The following is a 23,159-nucleotide window of genomic DNA, read 5'->3' as shown; positions in this document are numbered from 1 at the left end:
AAGGCTGCCCTTCTGTTTCCTGGCATCAGGTGCACCTTGCCTAGGGTCTCTGCTTTAGTGGCTCTGCCTTGGAGAACACAGACCTGGAAGAAATGTTTTGTCTAATTGGGCTGGGCAGGGCCCCTGATAAGGCAGAGAGAGGTTGTGCCTGGTAGAATAGCACCAACTCTCAGGAGGGACCCTTATGCTCCTACGGATGCCATCTCCCCTGACCTTGTCCCAGCTCAAGCCAGCTAGGCATAACAGGGCTGGATTAGACAGACACTGGCTGATGGGGTTCTGAGGAGGTGAAGATGATGTCCACGATGGGAAGAAAGTGAACATGACCTCAGTATTCTGGTGAGGTTTGACAAGGGACCCAGGAGAAGAGGGGACATAGGTGTCCCTTTGATTACTGAATTTTCTTTCCTAGGTGTTGATTTGCACATCTCTGAACCTGTTTTATTTTTTTTTTTATTTTTTATTTTTTTTAGCAAGTTCAATAAAATTAACTCATCAAATGCATGGATTTTTTTGTGTTTTGATTGCCTGATATGTTTAACTAAAGACCTGGCAGGCAGTGGTGGCCCTGTGAGTGAGGATTCTTTGTTGTGGGTAGGTTGGCTTAGTCTCCATGGTCTCCTCTTCAATTCTTCTTCCTTTCAGGTCATCTGCAAGAGGCACTTAGAACCTCTCATACTTCCCCAGAAGATGGCATAGACCCCTCTGGGGTCTTCAGTGGTGACTGAAGCCATGGACTGTTTTAGGGCTACATTCATGGCTCTATCTGTGTTCTGTTACAACAGAACCTGATGCTTCCTTGTTCTACCAGACATCTGCCTTCTCTTCCTCCCTCTAGCATACTGGGCAGGGCAGCTGACAGCAGAACTCACCAGTCACAGGACTAATCAGCAGAGACGGAACCTCCCAAGTATGCCGGGTGGGCTCTACAGATACAAGATGGCTTCTCCAGGAAGGCTGAACTCCCTGGGCACAGGCCAACGGATGCACAGCCTGGCAACATGGGCAATAAGTGATTGTAGGGCTCACCATGCTATTGGCATACATGTCCCTTGACATGTCAACACAAAGAAGGGAGAGATTTTTACCCTGATTGTCAAGCTGTAGACACCAGCCCTCTTAGGAGCTCCAGGTAATGGAAAGCAGGCCTCATTGAAGCCACATTCCAGGGAGTGAAGGGAGCAACTCCAATGTCCTGCAATTCCTCAGAGAGGTTTTTCCTGCACAGGCCATGGTGACTGCCACACCAGTGCAGGTTTCTCCCCAGATGATCAATCATGCATACATTACTTATCAGACCCGTGGAGTGTCTCACAAGGAAAACAGCCACTGGTATGATTTATTAATAACCACTGCTCCTGTTCTCAGCACTTCCTTTAATCAATTTATCCAGTTCTGTAAATATTTACACCAGGCCCTGAGTCAGGCAGCATTGACAAGCTATGGCTTCAGAACTGACTGGACTTGGGGCGCGAGCCTGAAGCAAGCTAGGTCCAGGGAAGACGGTAACCTAAAGTTGGGGGCTCTCTACTCACAACGGGATGCCACCCCCTCCCTTTTCCCTCTTCTTACGTCTCTCTTCCCTCATAACCAAACAGAGCCCTGACAAGTACAGTGCCAGATTCTGAGCTGGTCTTTCCCAGTGCAGTTCCTGACAGTTAAAGGGAAGGAAAATTAAACGAAGGTGTAGACCATCGGGCTGCAGATCTCTGCAGAGCCACGGAAAGGAAAGAAAATCTCCACAGAGCCAGCGGGCCGGGCTTTGAAGGGTGAGCAGAATGTGAACCAGCTCAGCTCAGGACAGGCAGGGCTCTTGATTTTAAGGAGGTCAGCACAAACATGGTGTCTGTTCTGCTACCCTGACCTCGGCATGTGCCGCAGGGGTCTGCTCTCACCGTCTCTCCCGGGACAGCCTAGGCAAGTGCTCCTCACCCTCATACAAATGCACTCTGCATTTGAAGACTAAACATTGCTCCAACCAAACCCCCAAAACATGGTTCCACCCGTGACTCCGATGCCATCACCCCCAACCCCTTCCAGATTTTTTGCCCCTCCACTCTGATGTGCCTTCCTGCTAACTTCTGTACTCAAGCCCCACCACCTGCTGCTGGCTTTGACTTCCTCTGTCCTCCCCCCGAACTTCTCCCAATGTCTTCTCCCTGTCGCCAGGTTGTCCCAGCTCCCCCCTCTCCTATCATGAGTCCTTTATTTATGAACGGGAGGCTCGTGGGTCAAGCCATATACAGATGCTCCACGGAAGGTCTTGGGTCTTTTTGGCCTGAATGAGAAACTCAGTGTGAAACTCTCCCAAACCCGCTGAGCATCCTCCCTCTTTCAGGACGCCAGAGCTAGCGAATGTCACACACTGAGGTGCTACCTTTCCCCCCGACTCCACGAGCGAGTACTTTCCAAACCCAGTGCTCCCCTGTGCTCCCCCTTTCCTTTCAGCCCCCTTTACTGAATCAACTCGGATAGAATCACGTTTGCCTGGACAACAACCTACAGGCCTCTCCCAAACGCCTACGCATGGCCAAGGAAATGCTCTGCTTCAATCTTGAATTCTCCCACTAACAAATTACATTTTACTGTTTGCAGATGTGCAAACTGGGGTCCTGAGGCCGCAACAGTGGTTGGAAGCTGGCAAGAGCCACAACTTAAGATTCTTAGTTTGCCTGGCCTCATGCCTAAGCACCAGCCCCTTCATGAAACTATTGTGGTCCCTCAACTCAGACCTAACAGTCTTGTCCTCTCTCCAAATGCAGTTACGATCTTGAGGTACACAGAGTAAACCCCGTTCCTGCCCTAGGCCATGAGTCACGGTATATCCAACCTGATCACATATCTACCAACAGAAACACCTGCTCAGCGAACAACTGCTGGGCCTTCTCATGACACATGCGCGCACCCGGGCTGCTTAGGCACCCGTCTCCACATCCACTCAACCTAAACTTGTGGGCAAATAGTTTAGAGTCCAGATTTCTAGGCTGCTGAAATGACTGCGATATGGTTACTGCCCTGGGCTCATTACACTGTAGGAGTCTGGTCCTCCACTCCAGGCATGGTTCCTCCATGTTGTCCTCCAGAGGACTCCACAAAAGTCATCTTTTCTCACTTCACCTTTAACATGATATGAATAATAGTCTTCCGTGTGCTCTTGCTGTCTGTTCAGCTAGCTGCTGCTCCCTGGGGGCACAAAAATGTTGTATACACCTCTGCCCCTGGAGCTGGCCAGAGGATGCCTTTCAGTCCAAGGAATGATGGGGTCTGAGTAGCACCTGCCTGGAGTAGAGGGAGGTAGGCTGGAAGAGGAGAGACCAGAAACAGAGCTAGGAGAGATCCAGAACTTTCCTGGGGAGCTTTATGTGTCCCACGTGTGTGTGTCTATATGTGTGGGTATGTGGGGGGGGAGGGAGAGAGACAGACAGAGACAGAGAGATACACAGAGTCAGAGAGAGATACACACAGAGAGGCACAGAGACAGAGACAGACAAAGGGATTGGAAAAAGGCTACAACATAGTAAATTACAGGTTATGCAGGAGGTACTCAATAATAGTAATAATAGTAGCAACAGTTACAGTTCACATGGGCTTAGACATTACATGCTATATCTGGATCTTCATTTTCTACAGGAATTATTATTATTATTTTTTTACACAAGTCTCCTTACTACTTCCATTCTGCGTATGTGCAAGCTGAGATCTGCAGAGGTGGAGACAGTTGCCTGAGGTCACAAGTGATGCACTCGGCTCTGGAATCTGTATTTGCTGGCTTCAGGGCCAGTGTACTGACTCCTCAGGAAACTGCTATGGGCCCCTATGACCTCTTCCAGGAAGTCTGGGCAGGGAGAAAGAGGGACCTTGAGGAGAAACCTGAGAACTCTTGTAGTGGATGGAAGGGGTTGTTGCAAGTGTGCTGGAGAGAGGCATACCCCTAGAGGCGGCGAGGGGAAGTGCACGTGTGCTGGGGAGACGGCGTGCCCCTAGAGGCAGCGAGGGGAAGTGCACGTGTGCTGGAGAGACGGTGCCCCTAGAGGCCCCGAGGGAAGACTGAAGCATGTAGGATGGACAGGTGCAATGAAAGCCTCTGGTTTCTTTCTTTCTTTTCTTTTTTTTTTTTAAAGATTTATTTATTTATTTATTATGTATGCCAGAAGAGGGCGCCAGATCTCATTACAGATGGTTGTGAGCCACCATGTGGTTGCTGGGAATTGAACTCATGACCTCTGGAAGAACAGCCAGTGCTCTTAACCGCTGAACCATTTCTCCAGCCCCCATAGCCTCTGGTTTCTTGTTGGATGATGTAGCAAGAATGGACTTACAGAGAGAAATATTCGTCTCCCTGGGTGAGGGGCTGGGAGAGGTGAGCAGGAAAAAGATGGAGGGGCTAAGGGGTTTAGGACTGTAGAACCTGTATGCAACACCACCACATGCAGACATGCATACACACACACACACACACACACACACACACACACACACACATGCATGTGCACACACATACACACATGTATCTTGAAAGAACATGGGGAAATCTTTCTGAAATACTCCTTATAAGGATAGGAAGAAGGGAAGGACGTACATGCCCATAGCTAAGGGCATGGCTAAGGTTAAGTGGAAGAAGGAATCAGAGGGAGGTTCCACAGGTGCTAGCATGGGAGTCTGAGCACGGGCTGGGCTTGTGGGTGAGAAGCCATCCCAGATTATGGCAGGAGGCAAAGAGGTGTCAATGGGTAGAGGGGGGGTCTTACGGGAGTGTCTAGACCCTCCACCCGGAGGTCCCAGAAACCACCTGTGTCCCCACAGTCCTCTGTGCTCAGGCCTGGCTGTACCCCATCCCATCCCACCACTGCCTGGAACTGCCCCGAGCCAGGGTAGCCTGGCACAGACTGTGCTGGGCACTCCACATGCTGCCACTTGGTCTGGTGAGGAAGCATGGGGTGCTCTAGTCACACTAGTCCTGGTCCAGCTTTCCCGGGAGGTAGACAGGGGAAACACGTCCTCCTGACTGTCTGAGATGGGAGAAAGAGGAGCAACCATGGGACTAGGGTGGGGTGGGGTGGGCGAAGGATAGATGGACATGGGTGCCCATGACTGCCAGGGCTGAAGCCTGGTGCTGATGGGAGTCATGTTGATCCTGCCCTGTCAGACAGTACTTTATACACCGGGGTCCCAACAGCACCCTCCTGCCTTTTCCTCACTGGGTGCCACATTCCGTCTCCAGATTGTTCAGATCGCTCAGCCTGAGTACCCAGGGCAACTCCCTAGATCCACCTCCATCTACACTGTCTCATGGATTTAAATGCCATCCATGTGCAGCTCAACTCTGAACTTGGGATCAAGTGTCATTCTGTCCTGACAGTCCCGGTATCACAAGCTGGGAGTTGAATTCTGCCTTTTCCTGTCCTGGTACCCGTTTCTCTCATGGCCTCCTTGTAGTGGTATTTGCTCTGCCCATGGGCTATACAGCTAAAGGGGGTTTTCAATCGCTGTTGTCTGCCCTCTCCTGCTCCCCACACCTCCCCACGCTACAGTCATCTCTTACAGCGGGCAGCCAGGGAGTTTTCAAAGAGAGGAGTTAGAACAAGCTGCTTAGTGGAACCCCTGCAGGATCCCACCACGGCTGGCTCACGAGGGTGCTAGGGACCCAGCCTTATGACTTTACAGCTCTCAGAGCCCAGCTGCCACCACAGTGTCCTCGGCAGACACGGCTGTGCTCAGTCCTGTGCCCTCCCTGACACCATTAGGGCTTCCTCAGGGTCTCAGCTCCCCGACTCTTCATTTCTCCCGCAAACACCTTCCTTCTGTGGTCAGCAATAACATGCGATCTCCTTACCCCTCTCATCTCTTCTTTCAGTTTCTCTAACATTAATTGTCACGCCTGGGACTGGTTCTGGACCCCCTCTCCCCCAGGTATTTCAAACCTCTCAGAGGCTCAATCTCCTCATAGAAAACAACAGTATTTACCTATAACTCACACAATCCTCCCAGACACCTTCGTTCTTTCCTAGATGATTTACAGAACCTGGTATAATGCTATGTCAGTGGTCATTACACTGTATCCTTTAGGAAACAATGATGCAGTTACTTTTCTCAGTCTGCAGTCAGTGGTATCTGAGGATACAGGACCCGTAAATATGGAGGGATGCTTGTGTTTAAATACTGTTATAAAACTCGAGGAAAGCAAGTTGCAGAACATTACAGGAAACATAAGCTCCACGAAACGGGAGAAAATCACCAGCCCCAAACAGAAGATGCCACAATGTGGTTTGGGTGGCCATAAGTTTTGGTATAGAACAAGGTCTGTGAGGGACATATCCCACCTAACAGGTCACGTGTGTGAAGGGAAGAACAGAGCTGTGATACTGTATGGATTCAAACTATTTATGTAAATTATACTGAAGCATTTTAGGTAAAAGCTGCTTGGAAGGGGGCTGGACCCCTTGGGATGTCTAAAACAACAACAAATAGATCACTAATTTGGTAGATGTTTGAGTTTTTCCTGTGACAAGCACCATACATGGCCTCAAACACAACCAAGAGTAGCAAAGACCCAGTGTCTGTCTGGGGGAGGCACTAGGCAGGGGACAGGCTAACTCCACACACGTCAGGACACAGCAGCAGACTTGGGCTGGAGGAAACCTGGGCCTGGACTGTCTATGGACCTTCCAAGGACCACAGTTAGGGTCTGTCAGTTGTACGGATCTCTCGGTAGGTAAGTCCTTGGTGTGCCTGGGTTTCCTTCAGCCTGTAGAGGGACTCGGTGTGGGCCAGCAATCACTTACCTGGGGCGACTACTGATGCTAAGGAATTCTTCTGAGAATGTTCACAGATGCCTTTCAAATCGTGTTGTGCAGCTGCTCTGCCCAAGTTCTCTTGGATCTCTTTTCGGATCTTCATGCTCCCTCTCTCCCAGGGGGCTTCAAATTAGACACAATCCATTCCCGGGAGGATTCTGAGGATGGCTAGATTGTTCCACACCGCCCTTTGGTGGCTAGAGTCTGTTTTACCCTAAACTGGGAGAGCTAGGAGTGCCTGGGAATTTATGTCTTCTTCCGCAGGTAACCCTTGGTCAAAGCTGAGTTCCCTGGGGCTTAGGCAGAGACCTCCTTTTATGGCTTGGGTCCTGTTCTCCCTTTAGAATCTGTCCTGTTTCCGGACCCCCTCACTTCTCCACCAGCCAGGGAACCTCTTTAATGAAAACTACGTGTGAATCCTTTTTTTAGGGTCTACTTTATGGACCCTCACTGGACACATTCAATAACTTTCAGGAGCTTTTCAAAGGCTTGAGGCAGCCCAGCTGCAGCGGCCACTGACCCATCCGCCCCTCTGGACCACATGTGCTGGGGTTGGGCGCCCTGCAGCAAGCCTGCGGGTGTCTGGGTCTACAGCTGTGTAAGTGCTGCACCAGAGAACGGAGCAGGAGGAGAAGGAGAGCAGAAACACAAGTGATTTATGAAAGTCAATGAGATTTGAAAGCGGGCCGGGGAAACAGCAAGATGAATCTCAGAGCTGAATTGATTTAAAGGGTAAGTATTGAGGTCGAAAGATTGATTGGGAGTAGAGGGGTGAGGTAATGGAAGGGCACTGGGGAGGGGCCAATGGGATGCTTTAGAAACTTAATGCGATTTGTAGCCAAGGTTGAGGGGCTCTGCTGGGGTCCTGTGCTGTCCCAGGAGTGAGCTGCTGCAGCAGATGATTTATCTCACGGTGGCTCTGAGTGCCTCTCCTTTTTGTTTGTTTGTTTGTTTGTTTTAGACTGTTAGTGTTCTGCCTGGACTCTGTTTGGACATCTGTTTTTCCCGGAGGTCTAGAGATCCAGCCGGGCCCTCATAATAGTGCTGTCTTCCCTGCCTGGAGAACTTCAAGGCAACAATGTGAAACCCTATTCTCCAACCCCATCAATGGAAATCTTAACTTTTAAAATAGTAATGAGGTAGCCTGAAAATTCTGGCAACTTTTCATAAAGATTTTTTTTGAAAGATTTAAAGAGTCAATATAAAAGATTACATTCTTAAAAGTTAGGCTCATTGGCCCAGCCGGCCTGCTTTTTAGCTAGGCTGTATGGTAGAGAAGCTGGGGGACACTTGGACTTCTTGCTCTTTACTTCCATGCAGTAAAGATGCACCCCAAGAATCAGCCACATACAGCCTCCATTTTCCTTTTCCGGTCTTTGAATTTAGTACCCTTCTATGTGTTCAGCACTGGGAGACTCTGGGGGAGGGTGACTGCTGGGCAGAGCTAGACAGGGAACAAACACTGCTGTTATCTCGGTGGTGTACACAGAGGAAAGAGGAGCATGGGGCAGGCGATGCCGAGGTCAGGCTAGGGGGACGAGGCAGCTGGAGGAGGCAGGAAGGCCATAGCTGAGGCCGAGGCAGAATGAGTGCATGAAGTGAGGAAGCTGTCCACAGGGAGGGCCAGGGAGTGAAGGGAATTGCCCGGCAGGAGGATGAGTAGACAAGGGGGCGGGGCAAGAAGAGGGTCTATAACCCAGTACATCTGCTTGGTTCCTAGACTCTTAACCTTGATCTTGGAGAAGCCATTCCTGAGGCCCCATCATGATTCTCAGTTGGACCTACAGCCTCCATCCACACCATGCAGATGTCAAGGACACAGTGAGGTTGGTGGTGATACGTGTGTAATTGGAGAGTCAACAAACAGGAGCCCAGAAACATGGAACCACAGTTTTCCAGTGTTTCCTTAATCAGTAGCTCAGTGGAGGAGCCCCGGAATTCCACTCGTGAAAAGGAGCAAAGTGTTAATTCTGGTCACTTCCTAGACTGGCAAGCGTGGAAGGAAGGAACTGCCTACGTGTGCAGAGAGCGGTGGTGTGCTCAGCCCTGAATCTCCGCTCTGCAGCCCGAGTCTCTTGAAGCTTCCTACCCCTCTTCTGAACCTTGTCTGGGGGCTGCTGGCCCGGGTCCTATCAGTGCTGAGTGCCTCCATTCCCATTCACCCATTCACCAAAAGCCTACAGTCGATGTGATTCAATATCAATTATAAATTTCATTTTCTGCCTGCCTACAAGCCATTAGCTTAGATCAATACAGTCTCTCCCCTTGGTTAAGCAATCACTGAGGTTGTTGATGATTTCAGCAGATGTAGAGCGTGGTCCCAAGCTGCCTGGGTCAGGGAGTCAAGGCGGCATCCTGGACCAGGGCTGGGCCAGTTCAGTCCTATTTTGCAAATCACTTACTGTCCTCTTCAAACAAGGTCATGGCCAATGCTCAGGTTGTCTGGGGCCTCAAGGTCAGCCTGGTCTTCTTCTGGCCCTCGTCTGGCAGTACTCATGCCCTGAGTGTCTAATAACATTACAGACATCGGTATCTTGTGTGCAGGAGAGAAACCTGTTTGCCTGTCAGATTGTCTGATGTATCTTGGAAAGAGAGCAAGAGGAGGGAGGGGCTTGAGTCTCTGGTGCTGTCTCCCAGACACACCAGCCTACCTTCTTGGTACATGGGCCTTGGGCAGCAGCAGTTCAAAGGCTACGGGCAAGGGTAGGGAACAGATCAGAATATATGTCTGTAGCTTATGTTCTTAAATACTCTGGTCCTTAGAGACTGTGCATGGGTTATGGCGAGTTGGTTAGTTGCTTCCAGCCCTGCAGGTGGCGCCCGGGACAGCGTCCAGATGCAGAGGAACCTGGCTGGCTGAGGCCAAGGCTGAGGACTCTAGGAGAATCTGCTCTGAGAGTGGCCCCCTTCGGCTCCCTCATCCTTTGTGTGTGGTGCATGGGAAGCATCACTGCTCCTTTAAAGTAACAGTGGGAACAGTGGCCTGGTCTTTGGAATCTCGTTATCCAGGAGTGCTCAGAGTTGACGTGGGGCCTAGCAGGCATGGACAGGGAAGGTCTGTTCATGGGACATAGAAGGCAGGAGTGAGGTCACTTCCTGAGACATGCCAGCTCTCCCGTCATGTAAGTCCTCCAAGCATCAACAGTGGGTACTGCTATCACTGTAAGCCTCGAGAGTGCTGGAACTCTCAATATGTATCCAACCCCAAATGGTGGTGGAGGTTGCTGAGTCTGTAACACCTAAGAAGGCTATATACACCCACTCACTCCCCAAATATGGAAGTCAGTGCAACACAGAAGCCAAAACAGGATTCTTCCACTTCACTAGGAAGGTGACACCAGGCGTACACTTTTGCACCCGTGGCCAACACTGCTGGAATCTGCCCCTCATTGCTACCTGGAAAGCAGTGACCAATCCTAGCCTGATTCTTACTAGCCCGTGGCTCAGTGGGCGTGCCCCCCAGTAAAGCCCATCTGAGAAGGCCAGATCAGAGTGGGTGGCGTGACCTCACCTAGCCTTTTGGTTCCTGCACTGGTGATGGCATCTTGAGTCCCTATGGGAGGGAGCAGCCACTTGGTGGATTCAAACCAACAGCTTCTGAGAGACCATTTACCTCCACCAGTCACAGACGCAGCTGAATTTGGGAGGAACTTCCTTGGACTTCAAAGTCCTGGATTTAAGCTCAAGATGTTATGAGTGCCCTGACTTTGAGCATTTAGCTCCAGTCTCTCTCTCTCCTTATTATGGTTGGTGACAGGAGCGAAATCAGAGATTTTCATGTGAATGGAAAGCTCAGGTACACCCAGCACATTCCAATCCTCCAAGTTTCTCTCGCCTTCCATAAAAGGAGAAGAAAGATGATGTAGGTGTAGTGTTGACAGTGGGAGTCATACTCATGATTCCATTCATACGAAATTTGAGGTCACTGAAGAAGAACACTCCATGGTGATAAAAATAAAAAAACCAGTCACCCTGGGAGGACACAGGAGGGGACTTCCTGGAGTTAAGGAAAATGCACTGTGTGTTGATCAGGATGGCAGATAATGGGGAGACATTTAAGACAAACATTTTATTTTGTATCAGTGCCTCTTTACCCTCAGGGAATGGGTCTAAGATCCCCCAGAGGATACCTCAAAACACCAACACTACTGAATGATACAGAAGCTCTGTTTTCTCCTGTATGTACAGATACTCAATAGAGTTAGTAACTTCTACCTTCTCACATCGCTGTTTTCTGATGTACTAATTTGTTTAGTATCACAACTCTTGTGCCTTAGAGTCATTATTAAACAAAATAAAGACTGCTTAAATACAAGCATTGTGTTACCATGGCTACCAATCTGATATCCAAGATGTCTTCTGAGTGACTAATGGAGAGAGAGTACATGGACACACTGCACAGACGGATGATTTATGTCCCAAGTGGGACACAGTGAGAAGCTGTGAGATTGTATCATGCTACAGTTGAAATCAGAAAGCAGTGCACAATTTAAAATGCATTAATTCTTTACTTCTGGATTTTGTTTGTTTGTTTTGTTTTGTCTTTCAAGACAGGGTTTCTCTGTGTAACAGCCCTGGTTGTCCTGGAATTCTCTTTGTAGATCAGACTGGCCTTGAACTCACAGAGATACACATACCTCTGTCTACCAAGTGCTGGAACTAAAAGTGTACACCACCATGCCTGGCAAATTCTGGATTTTTTTTAAATTTAATTTGAAACATGGTTGATCACAGGTAACTGAAAGTGCAGAGAACAGGGAACCATGTATGGAAAGTATATCTCAGTCAAAACAAACAAAAAAAATAGAAATGAACAACAAAACCTCAAACAACAGTTTAAAAAATCTATTTGCAATGTACTTTGAGGCTGCTGTCTTTCAAAGAGCCTCAGATAGGGAGCTTTTATCTCCTCTAATTAGACTCCCTGGGTTAGGCTTTGGCTGACCTGAGCACTTCTGTAATTTCCTATTAGTTCTGGAAGGTACATTTGGGAAACAGTGTATTGTCTGTGTGAGGTAGAGGGTCTGGGCATCAGTGGAAGACATACAGGCTTGGGCACTTCTGTCATCAGGGTAGAATTAGCTATCAGCAGTCATGCCAGGGCCTGGCCTCGATGTGAGGACACAGCCAGGTGAAGGAGACATGTGGACGCCCTTCTTTCCTTTCGGGTTCCAATGTGAGGTCTCTACCCTTGACTGAACTCTGGCCTGTATCCCGTGCCCTATTTAGCTTTGTCAACTTGACACAGCATGGAGTCACCTGAGAGGAAAACCTTGACTGAAGAGTTGCCTAGATCCGACTGGCCTGTGGGTAAGTCTGCAGGGATAGTCTTGGGTACTTACTACCTGCTAAGGAGGTCCTAGAATACTGTGGGTAATCCCATCCCTAGGTAGGTGGTCCTGGTTATATAAGAAAGCCGTGTAAGCATTAACAAGGCTGAGTGAGGCACCAAGCAGCATTCCTTCATGGTTTCCACTGCACGCCCTTGATGGTGAGTGAGCTCCCTGCTCAGAGGGAACAGGACACGGAATAGAAAGCAGCTGTGCCCGCAGCTTCCGGCCTCGAGCTCCGGCCACAGCTCTCACACACCTCTCCTTGGCACAGCTTAGGAAACCCTCTGCTGTCTTCCAGCCCCTTTCTGAGTGAGACATGGGCAAAGCCAGATGCCACATCACCTATCTGATACATACATACATATATATATATATATATATATAGTGGCTCTACTCTCAGGCTATGGATGTGATCTCTCCTAGGAAACCCTCAGTGTATTTGGCCTGTTTGGGCGTAGGCAACATCGGTATATTCTATGAAGGCACACCACTCTGAACTAAGCAATCAGAGGGGGCTGTGGACCCCCACGATGCCCTAAGAACAGAAACCTCCAGAATTCTGAACAGTTCCCTAGTCAGCTGGGATGAGTCAGCTGGCTTCCGGGTTATCATTCCCTGGCAACATCTCAAGGAATCCCACAAGCCTTGGGCATGACTCCAGAGCCTGTATTCTTCATCTTCTATCCTTACCCCTAGAGGAAGCCACTTTTTATCTTAGTACAGTGTGGTGATGCACAACAATGGTTTGGCCACATGTAGTTGTGGGCCCATGATATTATTACAAAGATGGAAAATTCTCAAAGCTAGTGACATGGTAACAGTCACAAACTTGTACAAAACACATTGTTCATGTATTTGTGGCGATGGTAATATTAACAAACTAATTTTGTGATCGGTTGTATAAAGGTATAGAACACATAACTATGTATGGTACATAATATTTAATAACCATTAAAACTCACTGTGCTGTTTGCGCACTTAGTATCTATATTCCTAACTGTTACTTTAGAGTATACTACAACTTAGTTTTCGAAACAGTTAACTGGAAGCCAGAGAGCATTTGCTGCTCTTGTAGACGATCTGGGTTCAGTTTCTGGCACTCACAGGGCAGCTCACAAACACCTGTAATTACAATTCCAAGAGATCCAGCACCCTTTCTGACTTCTGAGGGCACTGCACACATGTATGGTAATACATCCATATGTACAATGCATTGTACAAAATATTTTGTAAGTAAGGTAGAAGTCGGTGACATTAATAAGCCCATCCAGTGTAGGCTGACATGTATGACTGCATTCGTTTTTGGTTGAACCTAGCCTTTAATGGCCAACCCAACTCTCTAGCCCTGTATGTTATTTTTTAAGAAAAAGTCTAGAGTATAAAAAAAAAAAAAAAACTAAAACCAGAAAAAAGCTTATGCAACAAGGGTACAAAGAATACTTTGGTATGGTTTTAGAATGTATTTGTGTTTAAACCTGTCCAAAAAAAAAAAAGGTCAAAAAGTTAAATTTTAAAAGTTTATAAAGTAAAATTGTCATGGTAAGCTAAAGTTAATTTATTATTGAAGAAGGAAAGATGTTTTTCATTTAAATCTAGTGTCCAGTGATGTGCAGTGATGTCCTGGGTTTCTACACTCACTCCCCAGTCACTCACTGACTCACCCAGGGCAACTTCCAGTCATGATGACCTCCATGCGCAGTAAGTGCCCTGAACAGCTGTAGATGTTTGTCTTCCACACTGTATTTTATTATAGCTTATATGACTACTGTATTGCAATTGCCTTCAATTGTATGTAAAATATTACATAATATTGTAGCCCAGGAGAAGCAGGCTGAGCCATGCAGCTCAGGTGCCCACCAAATTGGTATGTATGTACGTGATGTTGGCAGAATGATAGCATCACCTAACGATGCATTTCTTAGGATGTATCCCTGCCACAGGGGACACATGAATATAGTTTTTTTTCCCCCTAGTGGTTACCGCATTCTTAGATAGTACTCATTTATTGACATGTCTTGATTGTTCCTTTCTAAGTGCTATCTATTGACTTTTTAACTATGGAAGAGGATCCCCCACCCCTGACACAAGAATCCTCCTCATATTTTCCCATACAATTATATCATAAGTTGCATTAGGTCGATATATAGAACTTCCATCATTAGTGCCACGTGGTTGCTAGTCCCCAACGAGTACTGTATTATACCATCTCTATTTTTGTCCTTTTGGATATTACTCTTTGTTTTCCTGGAATTGGTCTTGTTTTTATGTTTGCTTAGGTCTCCTAGGCTTTGTTCTTCCAATCTTAAACATGGTATCAGTTGCCTACATCCAATGTTTGCCCAAAAGCTGTAGGCACTTCCTTCAGCTTCCTTGCGTTTCGTAACTCTATAGCCAGAGGCCTGCAGGGTAATTTACAGAGGTCTGTAAATAGTTTGGGTCCAGGACAAGCAAAGGACTTAACATCAGACAAACATGAATGTCAATTCCGCCATGTTTGCTCAGGACACTCACGATTTTCCTCCCACACATTTCAAAACGACATCAAAGGTACTTCATTTTAGTGCAGCCGGGAGAATTAAGGAATTACAACAAAATGTCTGCATCATTGAGGGAATTTAACAAATATAAGTTTACTCTCTTGTGGGGAAAAGTCTTTAGAAGAAAGCCACAGAAAAGACTGCATCCCACCCACCAGCGCTCTCTCTCTCTCTCTCTCTCTCTCTCTCTCTCTCTCTCTCTCTCTCTCTCTCTCCCCACCCTGCAGTAGCCAGGCTCTCCCCTCGTGGAGGCTCCTGGGAAGTTAGCCACAGCCATTGCAGCCTAGATTCCTTCTGAAGAATGGATCCTCTTCAAGAGACACAAGCTTACTCTGAACCATTCCAAACAAAGAAGAAGCTCCAAAGGAAAATAACTGAAGGATTGGTGACATGAAATAACAATTCACAGACATCTCAAATTAAAAAACAACAACAACAATAAAACCCTGTTAGGCTCCTGCCCTCACTCTGGCACATGCACAGCTTGGGGTCTTGTGTCTTATGTCATCAGGGGAAGTTGGCGGCTATGTATGTGCCTTAAAAAGGCAGACTCGGACCCGCACCCTCTCTCTGTGTTCTGTCTCTGTCCCCTCTCTGCTGTCTGCTTTGCTCTGCTCTGCTCCACCCCCCCAGGCCTGGCTCCCCCTTTCCCTCCTAATAAAGCTCTAAAAAGTACCACTGGGTTCTATCGTGACTGTGACCTTTCCACGGGGTAACCAGCGTCACCAGCGCCGCCACCAGCTCCATTTACCTATCAAACCCTTTAATAGACAAGTAAAGGACAATTGTAGACTGGGTGACTATTTGTAACACACAGTCAGTCAAGGGTAGGGATACATTTTTCCTAAGACCCTCAATGAGTTAAAGCAGAGACCAGTCTCAAGCCTCCTGAGTTAACGCCTTCCCATGACTGACTGACTGATCGATTCATTTATATTCATCCATTTAAAAATATATACCAGGCACTGAGGGCATAATGTTGTTCAAAAAGAAAATTGGTCCCCACCCTTGTGAAGCTTATAGTCCAGTGCAGGTGACATATTTAAAAGTCACTCTCAGAAATATGTAACTGCCACTGGAAGGAAAGACAGAAGAACAAAGGTGAACTGAGTATGGGGCGGGACCCAAATTGGAGTAGGGTGGGGAAGGATTGCCCTGGTGGGAGGAGCTGAGGGCTGGAGGGTGAATAGCAGGAGTGTGTTCATGTGTGAATGTGAGTGTAAGAGGAAGTCCAGAGGGAACTCACGGAACACAGAGAAACAGGCAGAAGGTCAGCGGATCTGGGACTTAGTGTGTGAGAAGTGGCTGGAAGTGAGCTGGGCCATGAGGGACACTCAGAGCCATTGTAAGAATTGTGGGGTTTAATTTTAAAAAGCAGTGGAAAGTTGGGCGGTGGTGGCGCACGCCTTTAATCCCAGCACTCAGGAGGCAGAGGCAGGCGGATCTCTGTGAGTTCGAGGCCAGCCTGGGCTACAGAGCGAGTTCCACAAAGGCTCCAAAGCTACACAGAGAAACTCTGTCTCAAAAACAAACAAACACAAACAAAAAAAAATCAGTGGAGACTGCTGAAGGATTCCTAGTTGGAGAGTGAGGGGAGACAGCTGGAGAAGGATGCAGGGTATAATTTAAATTTTGAATGATGTCTTTGGCCAGGTTAGAGGCTACAGAGGACTTGGCCTGAGACAAGTGGGATGGGCATTGAACAGAGCTCTTTGGGAGGCCTACTTCAGACCTGTGCAGTGGGGCAGGCCACTGCAATAACTACTAATGTGGGATGGGGTTCATGGGCCCCAAGGAGGCTGCACCAGGACTGGCCAAACCATCAAGACAAGTCCCACCACAGCGGGAGTGTAGAGACCCAATGATCCTAATGGGGTCAGTCCAAGTACCAAGGCCTAGAGAGATGGGATGAATCGGACCCAGGTCTTGCAAGGGCCTGGTCCCAGTGCTGCAGGCAACTAATACTCATCAGGGTGTAAGCTGAGAAAGGAACATGGAGGGAACAAGGGTGGAGAGTGTAATGATGGGCGTGAGAGTTCTGCCTGGTACCCACGGCTCCTCCTGGCTGTTTGAAGCCACCCCAGAACTCGGAGAGGAGGGGGCCCTACCTTGTGTTTTGTTTTTCTGTCTTGAAAAGAGATAGCTCTTCTGTTTGTGTCAAACAGCACGTGGACTTGTGCCCTGCCGTGAAGGGTTAGCAGATGCAACCTGGTTTTCTTCTGTGAAAGCGGCGGGGACAGAGTGAGCCGTGTCTTCCTTTCCCAACCGGGGAACAGGGCAGTAGTGGGAACATGGGTCAGTGGGAGATGTGCTCGCTGGGGACAGGGTATCAGGAAAGGGCCCCCAGGGAGCTTAGATCCAGGTGGGAGCTAAGGGAGCAGGGACAGCACCACCTGCTTTCACTGAGCTGAGCTTTGCGTGTGCGTGCGTGTGTGCGTGCGTGCGTGCGTGCGTCTGTCTGTCTGCCTGCCTGCCTCATCTGCCTGTAAGTTTTTGGGAGATGAACCCACCCAGGGATGGACAGTTGACCTACTTCATGCTGTGATTTGGATACAGTTCTATTAAAACCCATGACGAAGCCCAATTTCTCAATGTGACAGTTCTAAGAGGTGATGGTGTTAGGAGGTAACAGTCACCGAGGCTATCTCATAATGAAGAGATTAATGGACTTCCCAAAGAGTGGGTAAGTGGTGGCGAAAGCAGGTTCTGATGTGCCTAGCACTTCCCCTCAGGCTCTCTCACACATCCTGCTTCCACACATGCTCACTCCAGTCTTCGGCTTTTCTGTCATGAGGCCTGAAGACTAGCACGTGTTAGTACCATGTTCTTAGGCTTCCAAAGTATAAGCCAAATAACCTTTAAAATTGTTTCCTTTAAAATATATTTATATTTATTTTTTTCATTATTGTGCATGTAGAGGTTAGAGAATCGCTTTTGAGGGAATTACTTCTTTCTTTCCACCATGTGTATTTGGGGAATTGAACTCAGGTCATCAGGCTTAGCAGCAAGCTGCTGAGCCATCTCGTCACCCCTGTCTCTTTTCATCATAAACGACATAGTCGTAGGCATTCTGTTTAGCAACAGACTAAGACAGTTCTACATTTAGGTAACCGCCAGTGAGCCTTCTGGGGAATTCTTAATCCAGACACCTCCTCCTACCCCTACCCCTACAAAGAGATGATGAGGACACCCTTCATGGTCATGGTCACCTTCACCTGCTCCTTCAGGGAGCCGGTGAAAAAGTTAGCAGCCGATGTAGCTTCTGAAAGGGACCCAGGAAGCCCAGGTATCACCAGCCCAAGGGAGCCGCTTTTCAGCCAGACCCCAAAGCCCTCTGAGCCTATGGTTCAGGCCTGGGTTTCTTAACTTTCCTGTGGGGGAATCCTGATCTTCCCCAGTGACACAACACTTGGGGGTATTTCTGCAAGAGTCTAGTCCGGACAGTGGCTGGATAGCAGGGCTGGGGGTCGGTGTTGTGAAGGCTCTTGTGGGGCCACACAGACCCTGTCCTAACACTGAAAGTTTTAAATAGGGGTGAATTTGATGAAAGTTCTTCCACCTGCCAGAGCCCATTTCCTTTTCTTTGAGGAAATACACTGATATGTATTTCCTCACAAGCTGCAAGTTTAACCTGGTACACACACACACACACACACACACACACACACACACACACACACACATACACATACACACACACATACACACACACACATACACACGCACACACGCACACATGCACACACGCACACACACACACACACTCGTGACACTGGAGAAACGACATGCGATGCTCCCCACTCCCACCCCAGCGGCATGCTCAGCCTCCCTCTGCCATCCTGTCCCTGATCCGTTCCCTGTTGTTCCTCAGCTTACAGATCAAGAACCCTAGGTCACTCTGGCCACCTCCTGGTACCCTGTGCACAGCAGCTTCCGGTGTGACCCATGCTCTCGGAATATCTTCCTCAGGATTTATGGTCAGACAGTTTTGTAGGCAACTGATTCCTATATTAACTCCTGAGAAACTACACTAGCAACTAAACTTGTCACATGTCTGGTAGAGAGGGCTCCTCAACCTCGGCACTGCTGGCATTTGAGATCAGATAATTCTGTGTCCTGGGCACTGTGGGGTACCCAGCAGCATCCTTGGCCACCACCTCCAGGATGCCAGTAGCACCCTTGGTTAGAATGGTCAACAGACGCCTCCAGACACGTCCTCATGTTCCTGAAGGGAGGAAGGGCTGCTGTTAACGGAGAGCCACTGAACTCAAATATTTAAGAGAAGTTTGGTGGGGGTGGGAGACAGCTCGGTGGGTAAAGTGCTGGTCACGCAAGTATCAAGATCTGAGTTCGGATCCCTCACACCATGTGCAAAGCTGGCCACAGTGGTGAGTGTCTGTGTGTTGAGGGTGGGGCAAAGAGGCAGATCTCTGGTCAGCCAGTCGAGCCAAATCAGTGAGCTCCGGGTTCAGGGGGGAGTCTGTCTCAAAGAATAAAATGAAGAACAATAGAAGACACCTGAAGCTGACCTCTTGCCTCCACAGGCGCGCACACGTGTGCACATGCACGCAAACGCACACACACAGGCACATACAGTAATGAAGTCTGGGATTTCACAGACAGGCCCCTTTGCTGAAGGACTTGTCTCTTTCTAGACCAACAAGATTCTACAGAAATATAAAAGGTCTAACATGAGCATGTAGGTCATGGAAATAATGCAATAGCAATACTCAGAGCTAGAGAAAGGCAGAAAAAAAAAAGGTGAGATTAACTTTAATAATTTGCTTCTTTCACCCACCAAAAGTATTGTCATTTCAGCAGGTTATCAAACAATTATTTATGGAGGCATCAGGAGCCCGTGTGTACTTTTCTCTTTGGACCAGTATATGCCAAGTGCTCACTAGCCTCACGTGACTAGTGGCTGTGTCTTCAGACAGAAGGACAGGGAAGGAAATGGCTGGCCTGGGGGCTCTGGCCTGGCTCATCCCTTGGTCATCTTTAATGACACCTCAGCAGAGCTAGGCGAATCTTTGCTTTGCTCACCAGGCTCCCACATTACACTACATCCCAACAACCTCCAGAGGAGTCTGGATGGCCCTGAACACACTGGAAAAGTCACTCAAGTGCCTTCAACATGCTAATGAAATGTGGCATCCCTGAGTAGGTACAGGATCCCTGTCCCCCCACCCCACCCCCCAGCTGCCTCCAAGGAGCACTCCCATGTCCCACCCATCTCCAAGAATCCATCTTTATCCTCTGCGCTTAGAAGGCAGGTTGTCCCCAAGCACTGGTCATCTGAAAAGGCCGTTCCATCTCTTTAAAAAAGACAGATGTTTGCATCAGAAGTAACCTCACTCCTGGCCAAGAAGTTGCTGCCTGGGGAAAAGGCTCTGTTTCTTTTCCTGTCTAGTGGCTGGGTCCTGAGGCTACTCTGCTGGGACAGGAGCTGAAGGCTGAGTCCTGAACTACAGATTACAATCTCTTGCTTTATTGGACTCTTAGTATCTGCTCCACCCCCACCGGTTTTTCAACTGTGCAGTTCCGCAGGTTTTATTCTGGCTTAAAGGTAGGTGTGAGATACACTCTACCTCTGCCTCCCTGCGGGCTGGGGGTGGGGGTTGCTCTTAGTAGGCTGGCCTTAGACTTGAACTCCGCAGAAGCCTGTGTATTGCTAACCCGAGTAGGATCATTTCAACTTTTACTGTGAGTGAAAAGCAAAGTTTTCCTCCCCTGTCGCCACCTGTTTACCTATAACGATAGAGGGGCTATAAAACATGAAATGTTGGGCGGAGGTGCTCACCACCTACACACTAAAAATAGCTACTGCCCTGTGCGATCTCAGGTCTGACCCCCCCCTCCCCCAATCTCACCGGAACCGTAGGCACACAGGCACATATGCTCTCGGTCCAGGTGCCACAGCCCCAGAGCGCCTTCCCCACCTGTAACCGGGCAGGACAGCTCCTGGAGTGTCCTCGGCGTTTGCCAGGGGAAACACGCTGTGTGACTAGAAATCAGAAGTCCGCAGGAATTTGTACTTACCCCTCCTGGCCTGTCTGATCTTTGGGCTCAGCATGCTGCAGCCGCCTGGCCAGACTCGCTGGGCCGATCATGCTGCCATCCGCTTCCCTTTTCTCTTCTTCTTGGCCAGTGGCCCTTCATGCCTAGCTCTTTCAAGCCCCGGGGGCCACTGGCGTCACCCCCTCGGCTCTCTCTCCTGGCTCCGGCTTGCTTTGGACTACATAAATCCTGATGCATTATTTATCCATTCCAGAATTAATTTCCATCCAAGCGGACCATTAAAGCCACAGTGATGTTTGGTGATCAATCACTGGCCAGGGCGGGTCCCGCCTGGCTGTGTTTGCTTGGCTACCCATTCCTGAAAGAGGAGGCGGGGTCTTGGGCCTCAGGGCGGGCAGGTGGGTGGGGCCATCCGAAGCCCAGTGGAGATTGCAGCTGGCTACAGGTCCCCAAGCCCTGGAGGTCTGTGAGCCAGCCGGCAGGCCACCAAGAGGGCGGAGGACACACATAGCACCGTGGTTGGCCGGTCTAGCACGCCCTGCTAAGGCTAGGGAGTGTAAGACCCCTCCAGGCACAGCCTAAGGGGACATGCATCTCAGCTCACTGCCTTTCTGGGAAGGAACCAGCATTCTGGCATTGCTCACATCCTCAGCAACTCCTGTAGCAAAAAGAGTCCTGCTGATGGTAACAACCACCTCCTTAATAAGGGGACAGAAACCAGGGTCCCAAAACTTACTGAGCTGCATAACAGATCTCTGCTAGGATCAGCGTGGTGCCTACTGGGGCTGTTATTGGACCTTAACGCCCTAAAAACTGCTCTACAAGCTCAGTCACAACAGTATGTTCCACTCTCACACTGTTGCCTAGAGGCAGGGCTGGCAAGTGCACGCAAAGCTGACTCTAAACTCTTGCTATTGTTGCTGCCGCCCATTTTTGTTTTGTTTTGTCTTTTTTGGGGGGTAGGCAGAGGCACTGAGAGTCTTGTTGTGTAGCCCAGGCTGGCCTTGAACTCTTGATCCTTCTGCCTCACCCTCTTGCCTGCTGGGTTACAGATATGTCCTTCCCACTCTGGCTGTAAACTTTTCTATGAAATGAGTTTCTCAAAATACTCCAGTTCTGACCACTGCATGGTAAGAGCTCCCACCTCGAGGGTGTCCGATGAACTTGTTGGAGTGTGACCCCGCTCACTTTGTGCTCTGAGAACCTCCTCATGTGTCCTCATAACCACTGAGCCTAGGGTTGGGTTACTTCGAGTTGTTTTATAATCATCCTTCTTTGAATGACTCTTGTCCCTGTTCCCCCATGCAGCTCCCCCCCCCCCACGCTCCCACACAGCTTTCTACGTGCCCCACGTCTGCTGATTCTCACAGTCCCACTGACGTTTCCTCAACCTCAGCAGCTGCAGGGGAAGGAGGGCTCCTGGGAGACCTCTGAAGCAGTTCAGAAAAGGTGGGAGAGTCTAGACTTGGGGGGGGGGAGCTGAGAGTGAGGGGGAAGTCTGCAGGATGTGGTAAGCCCCACATCCAGGTGAGCAGGAGAAAGAGTCCACAGAGGGCAGTCTCATTCAGCGTCAACCAGTTTTCTGATCTTAGATCGCTCCTCAGATGGAGGAGTAGGTATCCTGACATGATATCCAAGGCCTTTCTTTCCCAGCCCTTCCTGCCTTCCGCTCTGTCCCAGGCCTCCATGCTTTGCTGCTGCTGCACTTGGCCATAATCTAGGGCAGTTCCTCCTGTGGTCCTCTGTGCAGGTCATAAGAGGTCCCTGTGTGTCCCCTTTCATATGCAGCCTCGGCTCCCACGGCCTGTGCCTCTGCAGACAGAACCCCACCTCTGGAAACCTTCCTCACACTGCTTCAGCTCCACAAGTCTTGTCATGCTTATAAAAAACCCCTCCCTTCGCCCCCCCCCCCCCCAACTGTCCTGATCCTACCAGTTCGGGGAGACACTAAGCACTTTTCCTGAGACCGTGCACACTTTCCTAGGACTGGCCTTCTTGCCCTTCTAGCTGCGAGCCCCAAACAGCCTCATAAAATGCTCTGTAAAGGACAGTGTGTATAGAGGACGGGGAGATGGCTCAGGGGCTGAGTTCAAGTGAGAGACCCTGCCTCAATATACTAGGTGGAGAGTGATTGAGGAAGAATCCCCATGTCAACCTCTGCCCTCCATACATGTGGAGCAATTATATGGTGACATACACATGCACTAAACACACACATGCGTGCACACACATACACTATATATGGACAGATCAGAAACACCATTGCATGGCCTCTCTCCTTTAAGGCCAAGTACAACCCAGACCAGTCTAGGACAGCGCACCCAGGAAGGATGAGAGAATATGGAGCTGGACAAGTCACATGTTGACACAGGGGTCATAGGGCAAGTCCCGTGGCCGGTGACAGCATCTTGAGCAATCCGGAAACCATCTGTGAGTAATGCAGCCTGGCTAGTGTTCCCCTGAGCCAAAGGCCAGCA

The 23,159-nt window shown here is 49.1% G+C and overlaps 1 protein-coding gene across 1 annotated transcript in view; it reads right to left on the bottom strand.

Moving 5' to 3' along the window:
• The window catches only part of Arhgap22 (Rho GTPase activating protein 22), a 141,043-nt gene extending 120,031 nt beyond the window's left edge, over positions 1-21,012 (bottom strand). The window contains exon 1 of the mRNA XM_059274124.1: positions 20,704-21,012. Coding sequence (XP_059130107.1) covers positions 20,704-20,737 — 34 coding nt within the window. The 5' untranslated portion in view covers positions 20,738-21,012. The remainder of the gene's footprint in view (positions 1-20,703) is intronic.
• Positions 21,013-23,159: the final 2,147 nt, after the last annotated feature.

This window comes from Peromyscus eremicus, chromosome 9 (assembly GCF_949786415.1).
Source record: "Peromyscus eremicus chromosome 9, PerEre_H2_v1, whole genome shotgun sequence".
NCBI lineage: Eukaryota > Metazoa > Chordata > Mammalia > Rodentia > Cricetidae > Peromyscus > Peromyscus eremicus.
This window is presented reverse-complemented; position numbering and strand designations above follow the sequence as displayed.